The following is a 12,764-nucleotide window of genomic DNA, read 5'->3' as shown; positions in this document are numbered from 1 at the left end:
TGTTGTTGTACACTTACTTTCAATATGTTGAACGCATCTATCCCATTAAACTTGAAATCAGGAATACAACAGATACAGTTAAGTCTGCCTTATATGTTGACTTAAATCTAGAAATTTATAACGATGGTCGGTTGAGAACAAAACTTTACGAAAAAAAAAGATTTCACCTTCCAAATTGTGAACTTTATATTTCTATGTAGCAACATTCCAGCAGCGCCTGCATATGAAGTATATATCTCACAGTTGATGCGACATTCCTGAGCATACATTTCCTATTATGATTTCCTTGAAAGAGGGTTACTGCTTACAATGATGCTATCAAACTAAGGGTTCCAAGGTGTAGAGTTCAAATCATCCTTTCGACGGTTTTATAGACGCTATCAGGAGTTGGTTGACCGTTAATGAATAGCTGTTTCACAGATAACCACGGATATGTTATAATTGTGGTAACCACAATCCTGTCCTCTTTTCCTCGATTGTGAAATCCCCGAATGAGACTTATCAACGGATTTGTAATTGTTTGAGCATCATGCCGGGTGCACATGTGGATCATGAAGAAAAGTTTAACAAAAATTCCATACTCCAAGGTAAATTCAAAAAGGGGAAGGCTAAAAACTGACAAAATCAACTGTTTACAGTTCTGTAGGACATGAGTCCATCCCCAGTTGTTGGTGGGGTTCGTGTTGCTCAGTCTTTAGTTGTTGTGTTTTGTGTACTTGTTCGTCTTCTCGTTGTTTTACCTTTTTTGCCCTTGTGTTGTCACTTTTACTTTCATTTATGAGTTTTGTATGTCACCTTGATGTCTTCCGCCTCTTTTTACTGCTTGCGGCATGCTTTCCTAATCAAACAGTTTTATTTTTCAATTTGCTGATGAAAACATTTATATGCAAATCAAAATAAAAAGTATATAATTTGCGATTTTTTTGTTTATGCCAAAGAGAGGTGATAGATGCCAAAGGAACATTCAAACTCATTAGTCGAAAAAAACTGACAACGTCATGATGAAAAACGAAAAAGACAAAAAGACAAACAACAGTACATAAAACACAACATAAAAAACTAAAAACGGAGCAACACGAACCCCACCAAAAATTGGGGTTATCTCATGTGTTCTGGAAGAGGTACTAGCAAATAAACTGTTGACACAGAGATATGTCTCGCCTGTGGGCATAAAATTCAGAAAAAGAATATCTGATTGACAGCAACATGATTTATTAATTCGGTCGCTGGACCATTATCTATAGTAGGCAGGGCCTGAAAATGTATAGAATGTACTGATGTGTACTGATAGTAATGCAACTTTATACGAAATATCATTGGTCTATCACAAATAGTTCAGATCAAACTGACTTAAGCAGGAAACTTAACACTGAAAATTGCTAATTAATTCAAAGTCAGTCTGGACCATGTCCTAGGAGGCAGGGCTTAAAATAGTCGTCATTCTGATATGAACTGATAGTAATGCAACTTCATACTAACTTTAGCAGAAAACTTAACATTGAAAATTGCTAATTAATTCAAAGTCACTGGACCATGACCTATGGGGTAGGGCCTCGAAATAGTCATCAAAATGATATGTACTGATAGTAATGCAACTTTATATTAAATAGCATTGATATATCACAAGTATTTCCTATCAAACTAACTTAAGCAGAAAACTTAACATTAAAAATTGCTAATTAATTCAAAGTCACTGGAGCATGACCTAGGGGACAAGGCCTCAAAATAGTCGTCAAACTGTTATGAACTGATAGTAATGCAACTTCATAATAAATATCATTGATCTATCACAAGTAGATCCTACCAAACTATTTAAGCAGAAAACTTAACATTGAAAATTGCTTAATAATTCAAAGTCAGTCTGGACCATGCCCTAGGAGGCAGGTCTCAAAATAGTCATCAACGTGATATGTACAAATAGCAATGCGACTTTATACAAAACATCATTGATCTATCACAAGTAGATCCTATCAAACTAACTTAAGCAGAAAACTTAACATTGAAAATTGCTAACTAATTCAAAGTCAGTCTGGACCATGTCCTAGGGGGGCAGGTCTCAAAATAGTCATCAACCTGATATGTACAAATAGCTATGCGACTTCATACAAAATATCATTGATCTATCACAAGTAGATCCTATCAAACTAGCTTAAGCAGAAAACTTAACATTGAAAATTGCTAATTAATTCAAAGTCACTGAACCATGACCTAGGGGAGAGCCTCGAAATAGTCGTCAAACTGTTAGGTACTGATAGTAGTGCAACTTTACATTACATATCATTGATCTATCACAAGTATTTCCTATCAAACTAACTTAAGCAGAAAACTTAACATTGAAAATTGCTAACTAATTCTAAGTTGCTGGACCATGACCTAGGGGGCAGGGCCTCAAAAAAGTCATCAAACTGATATGTACTGATAGTAATGCAACTTTACATTAAATATCAATGATCTATCACAAATAGTTCCTATTAAACTAACTTAAGCAGAAAACTTAACAATTGTTGACGCCGTCGCCGCAGCCGTCGTCGGAAAAGCAATCCCTTTGTCTCCCTTTCCACGACTTTCGTCGCATGCGAGACAAAAAATAAAACCCCCGATTGTTCTTAAAAAAAGATTGACTACAAAACCAATTGAACAGATTAATCAGTATCACCATATGCTAGTTTAGACCGAGAGAGTCTCAAATTTAATTGTTGCATAAGTTAAATCATCAGCAGACGAATAATCAAAAATATGATCTACATTCTATCCAATTTCAAACATTGATTACTTGTATGATTATAAACTCTGGGACCAACAAACTCATGACTAAATCACAACTTTTTTGCAATTAGACAAATAAGATATAAGAACAGCAATACGGACATTGGTACCATAAAAGTATACTTACTGCTTCCAACTCCTGTGCTCTGAGTCTATACCTTTCTCGCTGGCTCTGTATAATGGGCAACAGGGAATCAGCAGCTGTTTTGCTGGCAGGATCTATGGTGATTGCAACTGAAATGTCGAAATATAATTATGGCAACAAATTGTTAAAGCTGGATTCTTCACCCTTACTTTAAATGGTGAACTGTTTTACAACGTTTCTTCTGTTTGTTCAAAGTGCACAAACATGAAGAGCAATAATATTGTAGTTTTTTTCATATTTTTTTTATATTTGTTTATAGCGACACATAATCAGACAAATGAGATAAATAAGCATAATCAAGCAAATGATTTTTTTTTTAATACAGTATAGCATTAATTATACGGACTAAGTATATCATTTTCATTACTATAATGATAAAGCATTTACAGTACAAGCATATATATATACGTATACAGTCATTTTTGTGGAATAATATTGTAGTTTCACTTAGTTTTCTTGCTTGCACTTTACCTGGGGCTGCGACATCTTTCACTACCTCTGCCACCATTTCAGCCTCACCACCAGGTGTCAGTACATTCTGTCCTTCTGGTGTACCTCTAAACATGGACGACAAAGCATTGACACTTCTAAGATCTTCTTCCAGTTGGGTAATCAATTGTTTCTGCTCTTGTGCTGTTTTAACTGCTTCTTGGTATTCAACCTGCAGATTCTTATATTTATCTGAAATTGACAACGAAAATTTCATATCAGTTTAACAAGACTTTTTTTTCCAAATGTAAGGGTTCCTACAGTTGATTGTAGCCATTTGATTATGGCCATTTAAACTTCCGTCTGGCAGTAAAACTCATGCTAAAGAAATTTGTCCGTTTTGCAGTGCAGGATGTATACGCAGCCACGTCCGGTCATAATACGGACGTTAAAAGACATTAGTTGTATAGCAAATGGCCTGTAGGTTGCAAAGCAAAAATATTAGCCCCTATCCTACATTCACTTTTTCAGTGGTTGTCCCCGATTTCAACTTTGGTGACCCATTTTCCCTTTTTTTTTATTTTATAATTTGTAACAGGTAAGTAAAGGACCCTGACCAAACAAGTCCTTTTTTTGCATTTCATCAAGTCATAAATAGACAAAAAACGTTTTAGAATTTCAACATTATAATCAATTGAATAGTGAGTTTAATCAGAAGGAACCATGCTTTAAAAAATGATGTACATGGGTCCTTCAAGATGGTGGTAGTTATGATTTGACCACTGCCTATTGTAAAGGATAGTGTCTTGGATTTAGAACAAATCTTTTATTTAACAAAATAAATGACGAAACAGAAAGAACTTTATTTATTATATGTCATAATTTGAAAAAAAATACCAGAAATATCTCTTAAATATATAATAATGATACATAGAATCATTTGATGAAACAAGACACAATTTATCAATTACGAATGAAAAACTACAAAATTTAACAAATATGTCCTAAAGTGAAATAAAAGTATAATAATTAATGAAAATATGACAAATATAAATAATGAAGAAAATTATGTAAGATTATGTAAAATTTTATGTAGCATGAGATTTCTACAGACAGGGTCATTTATTTTATCATTCTGTATATCATGAGACAAAAGTATGTCAAAATTTAAGGAAAACGTTCGTTTTACATCAAGTTCTTTAAGATTTCTCTTAATGCTGTTTTCACAGGGGACCAAATGTATGGAAAAACAAGAGTATACCAGTCTAATAAACTGGTACTATATACCTTTTTATTCTCCATGCATGCAGTATTTAGGATTTACTTCAGAAAATAAATGATGACTGCCAAAAAACTAAGTTCACTTATCATTAAAAAGTAAAAAAAATAAAAAGAATTTTTTCCTTGAGTTGTTTTTTTTTTATGAGGCTTCTGTCCAAGTTCTGTAACATTCCATAAAGATTTCAAAAAGTCTTTTATGTATAAAAATAGAAATAGCCCCAGACTGTATATAAATGCTAACTAAACAAAACTCAGTCCAGTTATCAGTAAATTCTTTAAAATAAAAAAAAAAAAAAAACCCGTTATCAAAACGTTGCTTCAGATCTTATGTCTTAATTAATAATAAATGGGGAATGTGTCCATGGGACACAGATGATGCCCCCGCTTGCATATCATATAAAGTTATAAAGGGACATAACTGAAGAACGGTAAAAGTGACGCTACCCAAATGTGTACTTGATCTGATTTTTGTTGTAATAAGTATTGTGTATAAGTCTCATAAATTTAGTTGAGGCAAACTTAAGTTAGAGAACGGAAACGAAAAAATCAGCATGTTTTTCCATTTATAAAGGGGCATAACTCTGGAACAGTAAAAGTAACACCACCAAAATTCAAACTTGGTCTGTATTTTGTAGTAATAAGCATTGTGTGTAAGTTTCATAACATTTGGTTGAGGCTAAGTTAAGTTAGAGAACGGAAACGAAAAATTCAGCAATTTTTCCATTTGTAAAGGGGCATAACTCTAGAACGGTTAAAGAGACACCACAAAAATTCAAACTTGATCTGTATTTTGTGGTAATAAGCATTGTGTATAAGTTTCATAATATTTGGTTGAGGCAAACTAAAGTTAGAGAATGGAAACGAAAAATTCAGCATTTTTTCTATTTGAAAAGGGACATAACTCTAGAACGGTTAAAGTGACGCCACCAAAATTCAAAAGTGATCTGTGTTTTGTGGTAATAAGCATTGTGTATAAGTTTCTTACAATTTGGCTGAGGGAAACTTAAGTTAGAGAACGGAAACCAACTTTGGGACGTACGGACGGACGTACAGACTGACAAGGGTACAACTCAATGCCCCCTCCGCCGGGGCGGGCATAAAAAGCGTCCGTCAAAGTTTCATATGAAAACCAGTTAAATATGAAAAAATTAATTTCATGCATTTTTACATTTTTGCTATGGATACGGTCTGTTGATCATGGAGAAGCAGTAGTCCGTGTTTTGTAAAATTCTATGGAGGTTTGACGTTATTGTTGTCCCAAAAACGTTAACCTTAATGTATCTTAATTTCAAATGCAAAAGAACTACGTCAATTAATCAGGAAAATACGGAAATATGAAAAAAATCAAAACAAATTCTCTTCATACTTTAGTATTATGTTATATGAAAAAGGCATTGGATTTAAGATTTATATACTTCGGTACTAGCATGCAAATACGGATATTATGTTATTGAAATATGCTGTTACAAAATTTTGGGAGTTATCTTAAATTGAAAATTATATCTCCCTCATGCAAAGCTCTCATTTCTTGCCCAGTTTTGTCTTTACTTTGTGTCCGTTTTGGTTTTATCAAAAACAGTTTTTGATTTTTAAATATATTGGCCTCGATCATCACTGAAGTGACATTTATTGTCTAAATGCGCATCTGGTACTGTTAAATTTGTTCAGTTAATGCTGTAAATCGTGTGTCGTTTGATCATGAAAAAGTTTCTGCTCACATTTCAATAAATTCTATGAAGGTTTGGCATTTATGTCTGAAAACAACGTTAACTCCAGACTGAATTTAAATGTTGACGAAGCCGACGACGCAGACGGAATATAGCATCGCTATGTCTAGCTTTTGTTCAAAGGAACTACCCACAAATGGTTAAACTTATATACCATGTAAGCAATCAAACAAACTGGACACCATACCGATTTTATTAATGTACTATTTAAACGACCAAAAAGGGAGTACAGCAAGAAACAGTACAACATAATATAGACATAAAAGATCACTTGTCACAGACGTTTGATTTAAATTCTACGTGTTTATAATTCTACACCTTTCTTCGGTCAGACAATATTGAACAGTAAAATCAAGTTGTATTACAAACACGTCACTAAGATCTGTCCATTATAACCCTTCAGGATCATTCCACACCTGGTATACTATATCACAAGCTGAACTGACAAAACAATTGACAATTTACACAATTGTACAATCCTTATGCTTGACTCGATGTGACAGTTAAGCATGTGTTATTAATGTGTGATTGTTTTTTGCCAATCCAGAATACATAATTTAATGATACTTTCTATGATATAATGTATAATATATTTTAATAGCATCCATTGCCTTTGGGTGTTTACACAAAACAGATAGTACATTAATTGTAACTGGAAAATACATTAAATGTATGAAGTAAAACTGATGTTTTTTTTCCACCAAAGGATGGAAAAAGATATTATATATGTTTGGATTATGTTTTAAAAATATGTTCCTTTTATAAAAAGTAATGTTGCAAGAAGATTGATTGATTGTTGGTGTTTAACGCCACTTTGGGCACTCTTGGCTATATCTTTTGCGCCAGTTTTTATTGGTTGAGGAAGCCGGTATGCCCGGAGAAAATCACCGACAATCAACAGAAAAACTGGCAAACTAAGTCAATTATGATCGGAGTTAAACGCACCTGCAACTGGCAGGGTTCGAACTCACAACATCAGTCTTGACAGGCTAGTGATACAGATTATTGCAAAAAAAAAAAAAACAATCTATAAAACAACACAGAAGAAGTGTAAAGGATTGTACATCGATAGACCTTATGACTTGAATACAACATGATGATAAAACCTCCCGCAGCCTGTAGTCCACTGGTTGTCGTTGGTTGCTTAAATCAGACCCTAAGCTTTCTCTTTTGAATTGGTTCAAGTTTTGTTCTCTGGACTTTAATAGCTTTCTATGCCACAGTGGTTTTGTTCATTGTTACATTTTTTTCTGTTTACTTTCTTGTCCTCTGAACTTTGCCATAAATAGTTGTCTCATTGGCTTGGTTAATTGTTATTTGCTTGACATCCAGTTGCAAATAGTTCATGCATGTTCAGGACGAGAACAAGTTAACAATTAATTCAATATGGATGTCATGTTATAGGGGTCGACCGGGACGAAGGGCGGGAAATTTGGATTGCCACTGGAAATGAGGTATATTGGATAGGCACAGAAATTTTGTTGCAAGGGTTTATAGCGTACAGAGAGCGTAGCACTGCCGCTACGTGAGGTATCGGAAAACGTTCCCATTCTGACCGAAGGGTGCTGCGTATTTATACATCCCGCACAGCCAAATAATTTGACAAAGGTATGACTATACCCATGTCAACCCTTGGTGTCTCATTGGCAATCATCCTTCATATATTTAAATTTAGATAGAAGTTTGAAATTTGAAGACTACAATAATCAAGAGTAAAGTTAAACTTGAACCTCAAACCTCGCATACTACGTTTGATTTGAAGGAAAAGACCAAAAAAAAAAACCATAACGTCAAGTTTGACAATCTGTGTATTTACATTTACTAATGAAAATTGATTGCTTCTTTTTGTTATTTTATTTGGGTGTAAAAGCGTTGACCGAATCACATTTTTGGAAGCGCGGAAACGCTTCATACTAGAAATGTGCGCATGTTCAACGCTTTTATACACTTATAAAATTACAAAAAGAAACATTGAATTGTCATGCTTCAACCATAAATCAAATCATTGCGTGTTTTTCTATGCATTGTTTGAACGGTGTCACGGATACTACGTGCAGTCATTATAGATGTTGGGAAATAAAAATAAATTTTATGAAAGCTATGATTTTCTATGTAGTGTAAATATAGACCAATAAAAGCGGTCCTACTAAAAAGCGCCCGGGAAAAGAAAAAGCACCCGGGGAAAAGAAAAAGCGCCCCGGAAGAAAAAGAAAAAAGCGCCCGGGTGAATAAAATAATAATATTTTATAACAATAAATGTTTTCCTGAATAAAAAAAAAATGATCATTGCTTGTTTTGTCCTTTATATAAAGGGGGATATGTACGATGCTAAAGTGTGTAGATAGTGTTGTTGCGCTTTTACATTTTAGATTTCAAAATTGTATATAAGTAAGTAAGTAAATATAAACCTAAAGGTAATGGAGTTGGAAGCGAAGTATGAGCACAGTGTTCCCGTGTTTCAACGTTATTTTAGCAGTAATACATCATCTCTGAAGAGCTATGTCTGGGAACCGACACAAAAAGACATTGCCCCAATTAACTGGAAGAACAATTCATGCAAATTCATGAATAATATTTTAAAACTATCGACAAATTGGAAAGCCGTTAAGCTCCCGGACCTTATAGACAAACTACACAAAATTGTTCAATTACAATATCGAGATATACGCCGAGCATTACATGACCAGGGGAACTATGCGTTGGCTCCTTGGGCTAAAAAACTTCAAGTAGCAGAAGTGGTATGGTCGCCGAAATGTGCAATAGAAAAGGACGCCATTTTCAGAAAGTTTATGAATCTAAGCAAACCGAGAGACAATTTTGTGGAATCATCTGACGGAATATTAAAGATTCCTAAAACACCAACCACCGCAAGGAAGCCAAACCAAAAGAAGCGTATTCGTAGCAACAAGACCACTACCTTGAAATTTTGCTGATATAGATTTATTATATCTTTTTATAAAACTAAAACTGTTTTAATGGCTATGCTTATCAGCGTTTTAATGCTTAGTTTTAAATTTAAACCAAAACTCCTGCTTTTTGCCCCCTTGTTTTAACTACGGTACATGTATAGTACTAGTACTGCTTTATTTGCTGATTTATAATAATTTTTTTTTGTATAAATCCAAAACTGTTTAAATCGCGGAATGCGATTTGTAATGTTTATCCGTGATTCAATGTTATTTGTTTTATACCAAACACCTGCTTTTAACATGCATAGTAAGAAAAGAAATGCATCAAAATACCAAAGCCACTGAATGATTATCTTGCCGTGGTGCTTCAGTTGGAGAGGTATTATCAATCTCTGTACTTAACCAGATAAATAGATAGGCTGGTGGGTAGGCACTCGAATTAACAAGAATTTGACGCCGTTACCAATATTATTTAAGACCGCCGTCTTTAATATCTAAACAAAATCAGACATGAGCTAGCTCATCAGTTTTGCTATTTTATTGATGTCAAGAAATCATTTTAAAGAGATATAGCTCTGCAAATGATAAATCAAAACAGCTGTCACCGCATGCTTCAATGATGAACCACGACCCTCTATGCATGGATACCCATGATGTGGTTCTTAATCTTAATTTCTATCAGGCAAAGTACAGATAAAACAAGGAGGCATGAGTTTCCTGGCGAGGGACAGACACATAGGCGGATGAAACTAGTTTTGTGAAATTCAATCAACACCCATTATTTTTTTTACAGTGGAGTACATATGACATGATTCACTTATAAATGTAAAATAAGATGAACAGCATTTTTGGCTGGTTTAACCAGATAAGTACATCAGAAAAAAACAAGTATATTTTGAAAGCGTGCTCGGAGTAACTCCACTTACACTATCACATTTCAATGCTAAGTGAACTATAGTTCAGGGTCAAAACTGTAAGGTGGAATATAAACATAAAAGTGCACATCATTCTTAATATGTGTACCAAGTTTCAAATTTATGCTGACATTACTATACACGTAGCACACGTGTGACCAAGACTTCATCGTTAACTACCTTAATTAAACCTGATACCTTAAGGATGAATTGACGAACAGACGGACGGACGGGATAGCGGACGAACGGACGTAATAACGGACGGACGAACAAATGAACAAACATACATTACCCTTACTATCGTAAAGAGAGCACACATAAAGAGTATTGAGCTTACTGGTTACAAGGAAGATTAAGATGGCAAAAATCAACAGAATAATGTATGACCAACAAATCCCAAGGAAAACGAAGACATTTTTGCAGGTTAACCGAAGTTTACTGGTATCTAACAATTGGGTACTTCAAACCTCATTAACAGGTGCTGTCTGATATCGTGTATTCCTACTGGAATCAAGTTCATGTATTTATAGGAACAGTTAAATGATTGGTTAATTACTATTGGCTTAACCTTTATGTCCAGTGGCAACTAGTTCATGAATATTCAAAACGATGGAACCAATTTTACGTGAAGCAATGGTATGATTAAAAAAAACCCATTGTTCAAGATTTTTATGCTGTTTTAATGTTCTTATCATCATCTAAGCATGGTGAACATTTAATTGTTTAAAATGTTTTGATAAAGCAGAGGTGGCTCTGATCAAAGACAGATGAGAAAATATTCTTTGCAAATTAAATGGTTTCTGATGTCATTTAGGCATCCAATTTCATCTTTGTTGGGGTTGCATAGCTTTTTTCTAAATATCTTTTTAATTTGAAAATTCTTTGAAAATTTTTTTTGATGAAGAGAAGTGTTTCTGGTAAAAATAACATTGATTTAAAAAAAATCTTCCTGTATATTAAACAATAATTTGTATTTTTTATTTAAAATAATAAAATGGTCTCGAGAAAAAAAAAAATTGGCCCCGAAAAAGATTAATGGTTGGTGCCTTAGGAAGCAAATAAAGTGTTTTATCTTATAAGCTGCTTGTCAGATCTAATTAATACTAGGATTTTTTAAGAAAAGAAGAAAATACCAATACAAGGTTTTAATTCCTTCATCAAAATAGTATTTTTGTGACGATCCTAAGTACAGGTGGACACCTTGACCTCTGAACCTTTTATTGTTTATTGTGACTGTTAAGATTTTATAGATTGTCACTTTCATACTGACAATTTATTATAAAGACATTTATTAGCCTAATGATTTAATTTGGTTTTTTAATGAATTCATACGTGTAAAATTATGACAAGTTACGCCTGACAAGTTTGAAAAGTCATTAATATCATGCCAAAAATCATCATAAAAATTCATTTAATTCGCATAAAAACAAAACCTCAATTTGTCAAACCCACAGTGGACTTTATATAGTTCATCGAAGTGGAAAGTGTAATAACTGTTCGGTTTTGGTTTAAAAAGGTGCTAGAGTATGTAGTGCTGTATAAAAAAGTGTAAACCCATCAATTTGATCAGCTAAACACCCCTGAGCTAAACATGCCACTAGACAAAGAACCACAATCTACCAATGGCATTTACATATGAAATGTATGAATCTCAGGTGTTCAGTAATTGTTTTGGACTGATATTTTGTGTGAAGTAATAATGGACAGGTTGTGGCAGATTTGTATTACAATCCTTTCTTCAAAGACTTATTAGGTAATAGTATAAAAATCTTAGATTCTCATAATTGGATACAAGACTAGAATCCTGGGTGCATACTGCTTACAAGAATATTACAAATGACAAAGTTACTATAACCATTCTACAAAACATGGTACACATACAAGATCACAAACCTGTGACAACTTGTATCTGGGACTATTATACTATTAGTATAAATAGTATAATAGTTCCAGCATATATTTAGTTTAGTGGTATTCAGGAAATTGACAAAAACCAACTGCATGAATTTTAACAGCAAGAAGAAGTAGTGAAAATAAAGCATTAAGCATATTGAAATTGTCCCTTTTATTCTTGGTTTTCATAAAAATTTAGAGATTACTTACCATGTGATTTTCCTACAATTTAATTACAAATCTACAAACATTGGGAGCGGGAAGAGTATCACTATAAAGATTGTTAGGAGCTTCATTTGATAGTCAAACTTACATTTCATCTGATTAATTTCAATCAATTTGAAAGCAATAAATTTTTAACATCATGGTTATAACTGTTGATATCTTTTTATTTCAAAATTTATGGGTGTATTTTGAGTATATTTTTCACAGGCATACACCAGATCATTTTGATGGATTAAATGTACTAAACAATGAAGTTCCGCCAATGACCTGAAGCTACTTTCTTTTTTTTGGTTATAATCAATGAAAATAACCTGAAACGTAGTCCTTTAAATTCTGAAACAATGAATTTGAATTTTAGTTTATAGTCGGGGCTTGAACAATCAAGAAGTTTCTTTGTTTTGATTAACTTGATTTCAAGTTTCCTGTTTTGTAGAAGATAAACCTACATTTCTATATCTAACCCTAGCAAACAAAC

At 33.5% G+C, this 12,764-nt stretch overlaps 2 protein-coding genes across 3 annotated transcripts in view; one reads left to right on the top strand and one right to left on the bottom strand.

Annotated features, from left to right (window-relative positions):
- LOC127710750 (glycosyltransferase 1 domain-containing protein 1-like) overlaps positions 1 to 12,764 on the top strand; it is an 801,321-nt gene that overhangs the window by 209,732 nt on the left and 578,825 nt on the right. The window lies entirely within an intron of this gene.
- The window catches only part of LOC127710745 (protein CASP-like), a 106,509-nt gene that overhangs the window by 8,658 nt on the left and 85,087 nt on the right, over positions 1 to 12,764 (bottom strand). For both annotated transcript variants that reach the window (XM_052216704.1, XM_052216703.1), the window contains exons 13-14: positions 3,383 to 3,592; positions 2,894 to 3,000 (exon numbers count right to left, since the gene is read on the bottom strand). In XM_052216704.1, the coding sequence (XP_052072664.1) occupies positions 2,894 to 3,000; positions 3,383 to 3,592 (317 nt within the window). The remainder of the gene's footprint in view (positions 1 to 2,893; positions 3,001 to 3,382; positions 3,593 to 12,764) is intronic.

The sequence above is a fragment of the Mytilus californianus genome, unplaced genomic scaffold (genome assembly GCF_021869535.1).
Source record: "Mytilus californianus isolate M0D057914Y unplaced genomic scaffold, xbMytCali1.0.p SCAF_8, whole genome shotgun sequence".
NCBI lineage: Eukaryota > Metazoa > Mollusca > Bivalvia > Mytilida > Mytilidae > Mytilus > Mytilus californianus.
Note: the sequence above shows the minus strand (reverse complement) of the source record. Positions and strands in the feature narration are given on the sequence as shown.